At 38.0% G+C, this 14,307-nt stretch overlaps 2 protein-coding genes across 2 annotated transcripts; one reads left to right on the top strand and one right to left on the bottom strand.

The window, feature by feature from the left end:
* Positions 1–1,745: 1,745 nt before the first annotated feature.
* Positions 1,746–4,486, top strand: LOC117476610 (placenta-specific gene 8 protein-like). The gene is made up of 5 exons (XM_034123270.1): positions 1,746–1,857; positions 2,404–2,504; positions 2,613–2,737; positions 4,077–4,185; positions 4,290–4,486. Exons 2-4 carry the CDS (start codon positions 2,420–2,422, stop codon positions 4,179–4,181), a joined length of 315 nt encoding a protein of 104 aa, XP_033979161.1. The 5' UTR covers positions 1,746–1,857; positions 2,404–2,419; the 3' UTR covers positions 4,182–4,185; positions 4,290–4,486.
* A 3,315-nt stretch (positions 4,487–7,801) lies between these two features.
* On the bottom strand, positions 7,802–13,702 carry cops4 (COP9 constitutive photomorphogenic homolog subunit 4 (Arabidopsis)). The gene is made up of 11 exons (XM_034123458.1): positions 13,685–13,702; positions 12,434–12,528; positions 11,601–11,680; positions 11,344–11,495; positions 11,152–11,255; positions 10,911–11,064; positions 10,625–10,775; positions 10,353–10,523; positions 9,741–9,856; positions 9,221–9,305; positions 7,802–8,380 (listed from the first exon to the last, which is right to left on the bottom strand). The coding sequence occupies exons 2-11, from the start codon at positions 12,505–12,507 to the stop codon at positions 8,247–8,249; spliced, it is 1,221 nt and encodes a 406-aa protein (XP_033979349.1). The 5' UTR covers positions 12,508–12,528; positions 13,685–13,702; the 3' UTR covers positions 7,802–8,246.
* Between the last annotated feature and the right edge of the window lie 605 nt (positions 13,703–14,307).

The raw sequence follows: 14,307 nt of genomic DNA, 5'->3' as shown, positions 1-14,307 counted from the left end.
TATATTAAGACATCAACCAAATGCATTTTTTATTCGAAAAACTGTGTACTTTTAGGGTTTTGATTGCAGGACTTTACATAGTATTTTTAAATTAGCATTTTTTCGGAACAACTAAACAATCTTATAATTCTGTCAGTACTAAATAATTATAATATTGTAGGAGAGTTCCTTTTAACCACATTTTATATTATAATGCATTAGATGTAATATATTGTTATATTTACATTTAAGGTGTGGTTTCTAAAACATTAACCTGAAAAGTAAATATAAATGTAGTGGTGTAAAAAGTAGAATATTCGACTCCGATATGTAGTGGAATACAAGTATTAAGAGGGAAGTACAACATTAAACATGAGTTAATCCATTTACTGCAGGTATAAATCTGTACGGAAGATGGTGATATCATGCAATAGATGATCACCCAGCAACCATTAATATCAACAAGGAACAATATCAAAAACAGAAGTTACATAATCTGACAATAGTTTGGCAGCAACCTTGAATTTAACTAATGAAAAAGGCTGTCAGGCTAGAAAAATACAATAAGCTTGTGTAATTGTATTAGTTTAACCCGGTAGAATCCTGAAATAAATCAAAGACATAAATATTTCCAGGCTCTATAGAACAAATAAGTATTCAGGATTGTCATTTTGATGTAAATTGTAAATCTGCTGAAGGTATATTCAGGGTCTTCAGTGCAGTGCAGGCTAATGGCAGCCCGAGTGTTTTGGTAATTAAACCCACATCTATCTTTAGGCTGTAGGAAATTGAAAATAATCCCTGAGTTTAGTTACAGCTGCTCATTATGTAGGAGCCTGTATCATTACAGTCAGGTTGTCATTACCAGCTCTCCTACACCGTCAGGGAAGGGCTCTGCTAGTTTGTGGGGGGAGACGCCACCGTGTGGTATAGCAGGGATTTAAAATGCATAAAGATTGATGAATGTTTTTTTAATTATTGTTTTACAAGAATGACATTCATCAGATTATGTTTAACTTTAAGTCATGTGTGCTGTCGGTAAATGTGAGTTGAATTACATCATATCAGTCATACACGCCCAAGATTTATGATTAAAGATAATAAAAAAACGTTCCACACACCTTAGTTCAGTTGTGAAAGAAGAACTCCTTCACTTAAGTAAAAATAGCAAAACCACCCGATTACTGTAAACGAGACAAAGTTGTCCATTAATAGATTAAGTAATTTTAGCAACCTGAAGTATAATAGTCTAGGTAGCCAAGATATATTAAAATTAATTAATTAAAATTAAATCAAAAGAAAAAGGCTAGAAAACAAGGTTCAAAAATATTTTAAGGAAATGTCATTCTCGATAGTGTAGAATAATTTCACAAAAAATAGGGTAAAAAAATAGCCTTATTATAAAAAAAATTAAAATTATTTATTTCTTTGGATTTTCCACTAGTCATTGCTTTCTGACCCTTAGAATTATAAACAGGGAGATTCATAGTTTTATGAATCCTAATAGGATTATAAAAGTATAAAATAGTTCAGATCAGATCACATGCAATTTATAGGAATAAAATATGGAGTTTTATTAAAAAACTACTTTTAATTATATTGAAATCATCAAAGTGCCATTTAAGTTAACATAAGCATTTAAAAAAATATGAATTAAACATGCGGTGTGTTTTTGTTCCCTAAAATAACAGGACTCATTACTCAAACACAGGTTTGCATGTTGCGTGTTTGAGATGTTTGCCTAACAATAAAGCACTGATAAAGTCTACAGCACATTGGTCACCTGATTTCCTGAGTTATAAAAGCTCCCACTGCCTCTGCTCTCAATCTGTCGTCAAGGAGCCTCTTTTACCGGATTCACCATCCTCCAACCACCTGGTAAGATTTACCTCCTAGCAACTGCTCGATTAGGGGAAAAAAGATAGCTTATAGTTTGATGTTGAAAGGAGTTACAATTAAAAGAAAGTTAAAATAGCAAAATCGCCCGATTACTCTTAACAAACCATTAAAAGCTCAACATTTTTATTAAAATGTACCTGAAGTATAAAACTTCTCTCAGAACTGTTACATGATGTGTATTGTTTTATCTTTAATATTTTTGTATGCATGCTTCTTGGTTAATATTAAGCTGCATGTCTTTAGCTCTTATCTTGCTGTAACAAATGCCAATTTCCCCTCTGTGGGACGAATAAAGGTATTCTGGTTCTGAAAAGTCTAGGTAGCCATAATATGTAATACATTTGTTTTACTTTAAATCGACAAATTCAATCCTAACACCTGCTTGACTAGGGAAAAAAGCTAACTTATGTGGATATTGTTTGATGTTAAAAATAGGTTCAATCTCTGCTGGGGAAGAAACAGATGCACAAAAGATGTCCTCTAGCTTCTTGGAGTTATAGGAGTTACATTATTTTCTTTCAACAGTGACTTTATCCTGATCATGGCTGTGACAAACCAACCAGGCCGATACGCACCTTCTGACTTCCAGACAGGATTGTGTGATTTCTGCGATGACTGTGGAACTTGTGAGCACTTACCCTTCCTATCTGGGAAATATGACACTCAGTTAAGACTATACATTTGAGTGCAGGGTTATATTTGTTCTTGATACATTTCTCCTCCCTCTGCCTCAGGTTTCTATGGTCTGTTCTGCACCATGTGCCTCGGCTGCTCCATCGCCAGTGACATGGACGAGTGCTGCCTGTGTGGTGTGCAAATGAGCATTCGCAGCGTCTACAGGACCAAGTACAACATCAATGTGAGTTTCAGAGGATATAAAGGGATGGCTGACAGTATTACTCCATTTGGACAATTTTGTGTCACCGAGTATGATAGTTTTACCTTTATTTGTGGTTATACTGTAGCACTTGTACAGGTTTACTACATAAGAAAAAAGTTGAGTTTTTAATACTTTTTAAGGCCTTCTGATTAAAGGTGTAACATTTTAAAAGCCGTCCCATGTCAGACACTGGTAGAGAAAGAAAAATAGGACAATGTCCAAATACAGCATAACAAGTCAAAGCAATTGAATACAAATCCTACTTAAGAGTATTGTAAGCATGATGAACTTAAAGTATCAAATACAAGACAAATATTCAGAAGAAATAAGCATTTAGCTGTTTTAGCTGTTCAAACTGGAGCTAGGTTTACCTACTTTATTTCTAGTTAGCCAATTTACTCCAGTTTTTCACAACATATGGTGGAGCCCCTCAAAGCGTCAATAGACACCTTAAATTGAAGGGTGTGGAGATGATTACTAGGAGAGTGTAAATAACTCATTTGGTGGAAACACAATAAGGAAACCAACCTTATTTTTTACGAGCCACAACTGTTAATCTTTAACTTAACAGTAAAAAATGAAACCGGAGTGATCTATGACATGATGTACTTCTCCTTTATTCTTCTTCTTCTTCGTCGTATTGAGACTAATTCATTTGAATAGTTAGTCGCAACGCCAAGAGGAACAGTAGTACAAACGGGGAAAAAAGGGAAAGGGAGAAAAGAGAAGTTGAAAATGAATAATAATTTTGTTCCGTATAGCAGAATTTAGTTTTTAGTCATAGAAACGGCTCCATTTATTAGATGAATTTGAATGTGAGCATGTTTGCATGTCGCAGAAGCATTTAGCTCAAAGCATTATTGTGTAGAAGACCGTTATTTGAATGTGAGCATGTTTGCATGTCGCGGAAGCATTTAGCTCAAAGCATCATTGTGTAGAAGACCGTTTTGTTTGCCTACCCCAGTAAACATTTGACCACACATTATGTTCATACAGTATCATGCTCCTTTAAAGGGGCTCTGACGCCACGATTGAGAACCATGCTGTAAAACCCATTAAGAAATAGCCAGAAAAATTACAGTTACATTTTGAAATTGTATGAAGGACATCCTTTAAATCACTCCCATCTTAATTATTTCATACATTACAGCCAACATATTTGCTGCCTTGCACAGACCTTCTCATGCTCACACTGATTTAATTCAAATGTCCATGGTTATGCATCCATGCACACACTTGAATAAAAAAAAAAACTAAGGGATAGAATAGAGCCAATCCATTAAAACAGTAAAATAATCACTCATACTTGTGTTTCCAGGGGTCATTGTGTACAGACTTCTTAACATACCTATTCTGTGGCCTCTGTGCCACATGCCAACTGAAGAGGGACATTGACCGCAGGAAGGAGCAAGGCATTTTCTAAATTGGTAAGCATTACAAAAAAAACACCCCACTCACTGTGTCATGTTATCTTTACGTTTATGGAGCTGTCAAAATTATGAAAAATAACAATCTTCCCTTTGCCTTCTAGATACCGTCGCCAGGCACGTTGTAAATGTGCTGGTTTTCTTTGCTCATTGCGGAACCTGAAGATACCGCCCTTCCCTTCTCTGATAAAGAGGTTGATTAGGTTGTATTCAGTGTAATGTGTGTTGTTGTGGAAACTTTCACTCGTCAACAATCTGGAGATGTAATAATAATAATAAAGTTGGTCCGATGCAAATCAAAGTTGTCTTAGTAGTTCTTTATTCAAAGCTTTGAAGGTTCATATACGGAGTAGTCTGCAGGAGTGCACACAGAGGCAAATGTGTGTGTGTGTTTTATAGAGGACTGTTGCTGTGCAGACAAATGGCGCATTTCCACTACACGGTCGGCCTCGGCCACACTCGGTACGGCTCGGTACGGCTTGGCCGCGTTGGGCCTTAACAGGGCCGACTCACTTCATGCTGCGCTTCCATTACAGTTTAGGAACTGGGGTAGTTACTATAGTAACGCAGTGTAGGCGGAGCCGTGACGTCATCTTCATTGAGAACTCCAGAAACACAACACAGCCGTTAGCTGTTAGCACTCAGAGCTCACAGCTCCTTATATATGTTCAGAAACTCGACAAAAGTTAAACAAGTACACACCACAGACTGCCTGTGTCATGGTGAATACAGTCGCTGGTTTATTTATGTCTGTATAGGCCGTTGTTGTGAGTGTGGACGGTCAAAGCATATACTGCGTTAGCTTAGCCAATCTCCATCTAGAAAAACACGCATTTTAAAAGGTTTTTCGCCTGCCGTCTGTCTGCAGACTTGACAAAGCATTAATTCATGGTTTTTACTAACCGGTATCAGTATGTTGTTACTTCGGCATCATTTTGAAACGTGTATTACAATTAAATCACGGTCAAATATGTCCATCTTGTTGTAGTTCTAGCCCTCTTGCCAGCGCTCCTCTCTCTAGTTTAGCATACTCAGCCCGACTCAGCCCTGTTTGTTGGCCCCGATAGAACCACAATTTTCTAGGGCCAGAAAAGAGGTGAAAAAGTGGCCCCGCGCCGTGCCGCGCCGGAACTAGGCCTAGTGGAAGCACAACCAAAAAAGGGGACGGCACGACACGGCACGCTTAAAGCGAGCTCCGCGCTGCAGTGGAACTGCGCCAAAAGAGAAATAACACTTTTTGCTGACTGTTATCTTACAATGCTCTTTTGAGGAACAAAAACGGTATTGTTCAACTGCCACCTTGGCAGGAAGCATCTGGGTGAACAACAAGTCGAGCAATGAAAACTGGACGAATGCCGTCAATAGCTTCACGTTTTAATGGGTACTGGGGTTGGTTGGGACGGTACGTAGACTTTGGAGTGATTACAACAGGTTCGGCAGAGCGGATTAAACCTACGTCATATTTGTGAGCTGCCCAGAGTGAGTGTGGCACATCTGAAAGCGCGGCAGGAAGCTCAGAAATATGAGAATATCCCGTAAATGCGGGAAAAGTGGTGTTACCTACGTCATCATCCTCAAACAACAGCAATGTGCGCAGAACGGCTATGTTCGTGCACATTTTCATTTTATACACGTCACGTGACATATTTTGTGTGTGTGGGTGCCCAATCAGTGACTGACTCCCAATCTTTAACGAGTGGACCCAAATCCCTCCATCTATCAGTGGGGCCCCTGGTCAACGAAACATGTGGGACCGCCCCTGGGATTTGATAAAACTTGTGTTGTGCGGGTGTGAGTGTGACAGGAATAGCGCTGCGCAGGGAGCTCCAATACATTGTTTCAAGCATGATGTTATCATTTACACATTCCAACAGAAAACCCTCTTCAAAATATTTGTCTGGACTATCTGTTACATGTGCAGTAAAGTGTAAGTGAGGAGAATCCATGAACACAGCTTGTGAGGGGACATTTTGACGTGCCAAATGCAGCAGTTCCTGTGATACGGGAAATGCAGCAAGCCATTGGTACACAGACAGTAGACTGAGATAACACTTTTTGCTGACTGTTATCTTGCAATGCTCTTTTGAGGATCTGTATTGATCAAGTGCGACCTTGGCAGGAAGCATCTGGGTGAACAACAAGTCGAGCAATGAAAACTTTACTGAGTACACTTTTCATCATATAAGCGTTGCATTTGGTTTTACCATATAAAGTAATATAAGAAATTGCCACTAGTGTCGGTAATGGTGTAGTACATTTGCTATCCTTCTGAATTTTAAGGAAAATGCGTAATCACACCCCCAAGTGGAAAACGGTCATAAATGACTGCTACCATCATAAAGAAAGGGATGTGTATTTTCCGACGCAGTTGACAGGATGTGAATTGTTTTGGAAGATGTCTTTAAATAAAATCCTCTTTTTCAAATGATTTTTGAGTTACACTTTTTGTATATTTCACTTCCATTGAGAAAACCTGGAGTTAGTTTAAAAAAATAAATAAAATGAAGCCATGTCAGAATATTTTATTTTGAAATCTAGTTTTAAAAAAAGATGGCATGATTGAGCTTTAATTATCATTAAAAGGGGACCTATCATGCAAAATGCACGTCTTTTATACATGAATATGTGTCCCCGGTGTTCCAGGGAACTCACCAAGTGTCAGAAAACACAACCCTCTCTATTTTCCTCCATACCCAAATCTCTAAAAAAGGGGCTGCAACGGATCTGATAAAAACTGATCCAGATTTGAACACTGTCCTGACGTCAGGACAGTGGTGCTACGGCTATTGGGCCAACTCCACCAATCAGGAGGAGACAGCCACGGCCATTGCCATTCGAAAGCGCTGGAGACGCTGTAGTACATATGCCAGGCCTGTAGGTGGTGCTGTTCTCACTGAATCTGCCCTTGCAGAGCAGAGCTAAAAAAAAGTGCAAATTGAGCGAAATGAGGCATGGCTAAAATGCATAATCTGTTTGGTATTTTGAAAAGAAAAAAGTATAAATATGCCTTATATAGCATGATAGGTCCACTTTAAGTTAGCTACTGACAATTAACTTTTTTTTGTTGCTACAGCTAAATTTGACAGGTGAGGCCACTGAGCGCCCAGTGTGTAGATTTAACAACTTGTTAAATCATAATAAAAGCACAGGCTCTTTTTCACAGCAGACATTTTTTCGTGAGCAAACACACACACATATAGGCTGTGAGACTCCTGAACTCATCCTCCAAATAGTTTTTTATAGCAATAGCAAAATGGGACTATATAACAATGTGTTGTAGGATTTATTATCATATCCTGAACATAAGAAACAGCTGCGAAACATTTTGTTGTGCCAGTTTGATGACTTTTTGATGACTTTATATACAAAAATATATCTTGCTTTGTGAAATGGAAACGGTTCATTAGGGAGTGGCTACACATGGGTGTTTTCAAGGAACTTATTTATAAAGAAAGAACATAATAACTGGTAGCTAAAAGAGGACTTTGCCGATTAAAGCTACTGAAAAACTAATTTGAGACCATGCGGTATGGATTCTGACTTAAATGGCAAAACAGTTTAATGAATCGTTAGTGAAGCAGAAATTAAACTTGAATGACACGACCATGACGCTAAACAATTGCTTTACTCTTTGAATTTAATTTTCTTTGTGGACCGAGAAGTTTTTACATGAAGCCAATAAATCAAGAATAACATATGTTGCTGCGTTGTTATGTCAAGTAAAAAACAGGAGCAAGTGTTGGAGCACAAAAGCGTAAACAGACCAGATGTCCCCAGAGTCATTTGCCTAATTCTATGTCCACTATCTGGTCGATCACATCCACATTTCTAACATGCCATGTCAATATTATTAAGTCACACCTAAAGGTAACAATATACAACTCCTCTGAATACATCAATGCCAGACACAGATCTGAGTGAGAAATATGTAACTATTTTCCTTTTTGGCAAAAGTAATAAAACAGTGTTCTCTGAATATTTAGTGATGGTGATACCAGAGATTCTCCTTGGATGCTTCCATTACTGGGATGATGTTAGATTTTTTGGGAGGGTTGGGGTGTTTACTGGGTCATCTGGGATTCCAGGGCCTGAGCAGCCCACTCTGGAGCAGCAGCGCGGATCTTTTCTAGGAGGTTGTTGACTTGGAAGCACAGAGACTGGATCTGTTTGTCCCAGGTAGGGAGGGCTTCCCGGGCTGTTAGACATAACATGAAAGGTAGAAAGGGCATCAAATACATTTGCATTTTATGACCTGTGATCCACACATTTTCATATTCAAATTCTATGTGGTATTCTATCAAAGCACTTCCTCCTTCAAAAGCAAGGTATGTGCTGTTTTCTTATCATTCCTGTATGAAGAGGGTGCCCCCTACTGGACGCAAATAGATTAGTTAGTTTGATAATTTTAACGTTATTTTTGTTAAATTGTTACGTTTATTCTTTAAGTTAACTGGGGCCTTATAATTATTAGCCTTTGGTTTATTATTGTACCAAAGTGTTTGAACATTTATCAATAAGGTCAGGGCACACCAAGATAAGAGTTCCTATCACAAGACATTTTTTTGTCAGAGCCCCTCAGGTACCTTAATCTCTGTTTTGCTTTCATTGTCCAAATGCTATATTTGCAGCAGTAGTCTTCAAGGTATTGAAGGTGTTCAATTAATTGTTTTACCCTGTCTCCAAAATGGATGTGTCATTTATTTTCATATCTTTCTGATGTGTATGCCTACAAATAGTAGAAAAACCAAAACCTGAGATAGGAGAGCCTTGTTTCACTCTAACTATAGATGTAACTACTGTGGAGCCCAGAAGACTTCTATAAGTGTGGTTGGGACTCTTGACAGTTTGGTCAGAATAAACTAAATAATGAAATCTAATGATTCCATAATTGAGTTGTGCGTTTGCAATGGAATACATTTTTGTATTGATCATAACTGTAATGTTAAATTGAAAAAGATAAATACTGAACTTTGATCCAAAAGCTGGCAAATTCTGTCCTTTATCAAATGTAAAAAACAATTGACTTTCAACTCACTCTCAAAGTGTACAATGCTATCTATCTGGTCGATGAAGCCATTCATGCGTCCTTCAGTGATCATCTGGGAAGCAATTTTCTCAGCCTAATGACAAACAAAAGAAGAAAAACATCTCAACATACATAATGGCAAATGAACAGCGACACACATTTAATACATACATAACATTTATCTTCTTTAAATCGTACAAATGTCCCTGCATAGCTGAAAAGAAAAATTAATTGGATTGCTATAATTCATCACTTTTGATGAAGAGGACTGGAAAGATTTATTGCTTTGAGCCTTTTTTTCTTTCTTGTGCTTGAATGCATCCCACACACATATATAGATGCTGATTATGTTAATGCAACTGAAACAGATTATCATTAACAATTCTGTGCTCCATGCAAAGAGTCAGATTGAGAACAGAATTAAGTAATAATGTACCATTTACATACAGTAAACTTGTTTATGTGTAATTCTGTACTCACTTACTATACCTACTACAAAGACAAATTATTAATTTAAGAAATGTCTAACCTTTGCTGGGGGGATTTCCAACAATGCTCCTAGTTCTTCAAACGTGATGTTGTTGTAGAGTTTGCTCGCAGACAGGAGGTTGTGTTCAATCACTGCTCTGTCAAGGATGCTGGAACCTGCAAGTGAGACAACACACAACATAAAGTACATTCACAGACCAGGGTCAGGTTCCCTCATTCCTTGTATGAGACACATTCAGCATGTACAAGCCAAAAATAAAATAAAACAACAGCTTTGAAGCATTGCCCAATCACGCCCACTCGCCCAGCAATGCACCCCAAGAGTGGCTACACACACATGTTGCTGTATAGTGGGTGCTGCACTTGGATTTAACCATTGCCGTTTATTTAGGCTGTTTGGTGAAGTTTGTCAAGATTTCTGCAAAACCACATGGGGTTCTTTTTGAATGAGCCTAAACATTCATACTCATTCTGCCTCTAAATTATACTTTACATGTGTTAAAGTACTGTAGCTTTAATAAACAGGCAAGGCTCACATGGCCTAAGCAGCAAATATATCAGCTATAACCAGTTGTAGAAGAGAGGGTTGGATTATTAACATTTTGCCAATTCACTGACCCAACTTGTCTTATAACAAATCTTCTCCACTCACCATCTGCTGTGGTGGCTTTCTGGTGAGGCATCAGCATGGCAGCAAACTCCTGCAGCTGGTTTCCTCTGATAATACGGTCCAGGTACATCTTCTCCAGAATACCGTAGGCAGCCAGCTGTTGACAGCGCTCATCTTTAAAAAGAGTGGCCAACATTCGGGAACGCTGCTGGCCTGAAAAAAAAAACATGACATATTTTTGGCATCGTACAAGAAGTTTGTCATTAAGATTGTCTATGAAAATGTAAACCTAAGCACAATAATGATGGTAGTACCTGCAGAGGCCAGTATGGTGCAGTTTAGCGCATGTTTAAGTGCCTCCAGACGTTCAGTCTCATGGACAATTGACTTATACGACAGCTCGTTGTATCTTTGTGCAGCTTCAATGAACTTCCTCCTGAAGTCTAGCACTCTGGCATAGCACACCTACAAATGTAAACAGCATTACAAAGTGATCCAAGGCACTACATAAATAGTTTACTGCAAAGTCCCTAAAAGGTTTTATTAAGAACTATTTATTCAATTGCAAAAGTTACAGTTAAGCATAGACAAGTTGTGTACCTTATAGTGTATCTGTAGCTGTTCATTAGAGGACTCGTTCTGAAGCAATGAGGCTCTGTTGATGTAGGCCTCTGCCTGCACTGGATCATCGTCCTCCAAGTAGAGACGGGCAATTTTCAGGTACGTATCCAACTTATAGTCAACATTGTATTGCCTAAGGAAGGAAAATCAAAAGGTATGGTAAGACCTGGGAATATTACAAACATTGTCAGAAAAATAAATCTGCTATTAGCTTACTTACTTCTGTCCTGTTTCCAAGGGAATACCAACTAAAACCTGGGCAGCATTTCTCCAGTCTCCCTCCTTTTCATAAATGGTTGCTAAGTGCTGTCTGATTGAGGCTACCTGAGGACATAAAGAAGAACATTATGCATTTGATTAAGAATACTGATGTTTATTGGCCTAATATATAAGAGTGTGTGAGGGTATTTACTTGTTCCTCAAAAGAGATGACCCTTGGCTGAATCTTTTCCAAGGTGAAGTGATACACTGCTTTAGCTGTGGCGTCGGGCAGGTTGGGCAAATGTGTGCAGAAATCGGTGAGCAGTTGTCTCGAGATGACAAGACTGACATTTTCATTGACCACTGTAAAAGAAATGTAGAAATACTGAAGTAAGATGTCCTCCTGTTCACATACAAATAAGTTTGTGGTAAAATTCTGACGCGTTAAAGAAAATGGGTACAGCATACTTGCTTCAACAAAGGCCTTCAAGGATTCCAGTTGCTCAGCATCTGTAAACTGAATGGCCTTCTCCAGAATTTGTCGATATCTAGAAAAAGATTTACAGGTTAGAAACTACACCCCTGGGTTTTGGAGGTCCATGAAACTGATACATGGAAAATCACAAGGCTACAATTTAATAATGGAGATTAACATAAAACAAAAATAAGCAGTTTTTATTCCACTCTACAGCATTTAATTCCACATTCTGCTCTTCTTTATCTTATTCTGTTTTACATGTAGGCTACAGTGTATAGACTCCTGCATTTACTGGGTGACTTGCAACATCCTCTGCAACATAAAGCTTAGTGTTAATTATTTGACATACGTAGTTTACTTCTTTGGCTTTTTGTGTTATATACAATCATTATATTGCATTGTTGGAGGACCTGGGACAACTACACTGTTGCTACTGTGCATATGACAATAAAGCCTTTGAATCTAGAAAGCTATGTTGTGCCCAGCACCAGTTAACTGTGTAGCTAGTAAACAGTGCTAATGCTAATATGATGAAATGTAACATTAATGTAACATTAACGTTAGCAGTAAACTGGCCGCTTTAATATCGCCCAACCGTGGTGTTACAATTTAAAGGATAATCTGTAAAATAAAGTGATTGACAGGGAGTTATAAACAACCAACGTTTACCGGGATAGCTAAATGTATGGCTAATGTAGCTAGGAGGCTAACGCAAGCTTAGCTATCACATCTATCTCATTGCTAGCTAGCATTTAATGTAGCACTTACTTTCTCAAATTTTAAATAGCATGTATAAGGAAGTCTTAAATATAGTGTTACATACTTGGCAGCAAGATCTTTGTGAGATCCAGTTGAATTAATCAGCTGTGCAAGCTCCTGCCTCACGTCGGTCGCCATTGTCGCCTGCAGAAGTGTCAACTAGTGATGTGTCGGTCGCGAACGAGCCGGCTCAAAGAGCCGGCTCTTTTAAGTGAACGACGGGAGCCGGCTCGCGCCCGCGAACGAGCCGTTTTTTGTTGTTGTTATTTTGTTGTTGTTAAGTAATACAAGACAGAATGATATGATGATCTCCGCGCTACAGCTGCTCCGTGCATGCATGCAGTGACATGTAATATCCAAGGATTAGAGACTGTTGGATGCTGCTGTACTGAGCATTGCAATATATTTATTTTCACTATGTTATTTATTTATGATTATCCTTGGGCTCAGCAAAGATTTGATGTCAGCTGTTGCTGTCTTTTTTTCTATAGTTAATACTGAAATAGAGCCCTGCTGTTTAGTCAGGGCCTTTTCTTTAAATATAATTTTAAAATGTCGATACAGTAGCCCCTTTTTTAAAATGTCTATGCTTAAGTTTTTATCTCAATCTCAATCTTTATTTATTTATATAGCACATTTAAAACAACCTTCAGTTGACCAAAGTGCTGTACAGGCAATAAATATTAAATAACACAATGGGAGTACAATAATAAAACAATAATTAAAAACATGATAAAAAGCACAATAACTAGAAAAATATTAAAAAAAAAACACATACAAATGTAAAAATGTAATGTTCAACTAGTATTAAAAGCCAGTGCAAAGAGGTGAGTTTTTAGCTGAGATTTAAAAAGTTCAATAGACTCAGCAGTCCGGATATGTGCTGGGAGGCTGTTCCACAGTCTAGGAGCTGCAACACTGAAAGCCCTGTCACCTCGGGTTTTGTTATAGGTGTTGCTATCTGCTTTGTGTAGCGTGGTTCTACAAGCAAGTCTGTGCATTCATTGGATGGTATCAGAGAGATACAAGGGTCTGTAAATGCAATGAAAACAATTGGCCACAGCAAATAATTGATATTAAACATGTAATTTTTACTTTTGAATACTTCAGTACAAAGGATGTATTGAATAATTTAAGTGATATGTGTACACATATAAATCATTAGTCAAAACAGGGCTACATTTGATTGAATTATAAAAGGTATAATATGTGGTAAACTGAAGAGCCGTTTGGGAGCCGAAAGAGCCGGCTCTTCTTGGTGAGCCGAGCCAAATGATCCGGCTCACCAAGAAGAGCCGGAATTCCCATCACTCAACAACACCGGCTTCCTCTGCCAAGAGCGGGGCGAGTCTTCCGGTGTGAGGATCGGTCCTCCAGCAGATAGACAACCGCCAACAGAGGCTGCTGGCTGCTCTGGTTCAGAGAGGTCACAAAGCTCTCTGCAGAGGTTGGAGTACGTTAATTTAAAACGCACTTTGTTCCCAGAGGTGGGAGAAGTACTCATATCTTGTACTTAAATAAAGAGGTAGTAGTAGTAGTATTAAAAGTCCTGCAATCAAAATATACTGAACGTACCAACAGTTAAAATACTCATTATGCAAATTGACCCATTTCAGAAAAATATATTGTATGTGTTTTTTAAAAGTTTGAATTACTTTGTATGCTTCAGGGTAGTTTGTGAATGATACTCCAGGTGTAACCAAAGTAAAAGTGTTGAATATAATTCAAATCACTAATCAAAATTTGAATAGTAACTACACTTTTTTGTGTGCGCCAATTGTTATATATATATATATATATTATGTTATTATGGTACGTCTGCATACAGGGAACTATCAATGTTAAATTAACAAAAAATAATAAATAAACTGTGTAAAAAAAAAAAAGCTAACAACATTGTTGGTAGTGTTGCTGCACCTTTAAGAATTACGTAACAGT

Source organism: Trematomus bernacchii, unplaced genomic scaffold, assembly GCF_902827165.1.
Source record: "Trematomus bernacchii unplaced genomic scaffold, fTreBer1.1, whole genome shotgun sequence".
Taxonomy (NCBI): Eukaryota; Metazoa; Chordata; class Actinopteri; order Perciformes; family Nototheniidae; genus Trematomus; species Trematomus bernacchii.
Note: the sequence above shows the minus strand (reverse complement) of the source record. Positions and strands in the feature narration are given on the sequence as shown.

Excerpts from the sequence above, each read along its gene's own strand:
- LOC117476610 (XM_034123270.1), top strand. The coding sequence starts at position 2,420 with ATGGCTGTGACAAACCAACCAGGCCGATACGCACCTTCTGACTTCCAG. Across the intron at positions 2,505-2,612 it reads CTGCGATGACTGTGGAACTT|GTTTCTATGGTCTGTTCTGC; the intron begins GTGAGCACTTAC and ends CCTCTGCCTCAG. Across the intron at positions 2,738-4,076 it reads GGACCAAGTACAACATCAAT|GGGTCATTGTGTACAGACTT; the intron begins GTGAGTTTCAGA and ends TTGTGTTTCCAG.
- cops4 (XM_034123458.1), bottom strand. The coding sequence starts at position 12,507 with ATGGCGACCGACGTGAGGCAGGAGCTTGCACAGCTGATTAATTCAACT. Across the intron at positions 11,256-11,343 it reads TCATCTCTTTTGAGGAACAA|GTAGCCTCAATCAGACAGCA; the intron begins GTAAATACCCTC and ends TTATGTCCTCAG. Across the intron at positions 10,524-10,624 it reads CACCATACTGGCCTCTGCAG|GCCAGCAGCGTTCCCGAATG; the intron begins GTACTACCATCA and ends TTTTTTTTTCAG.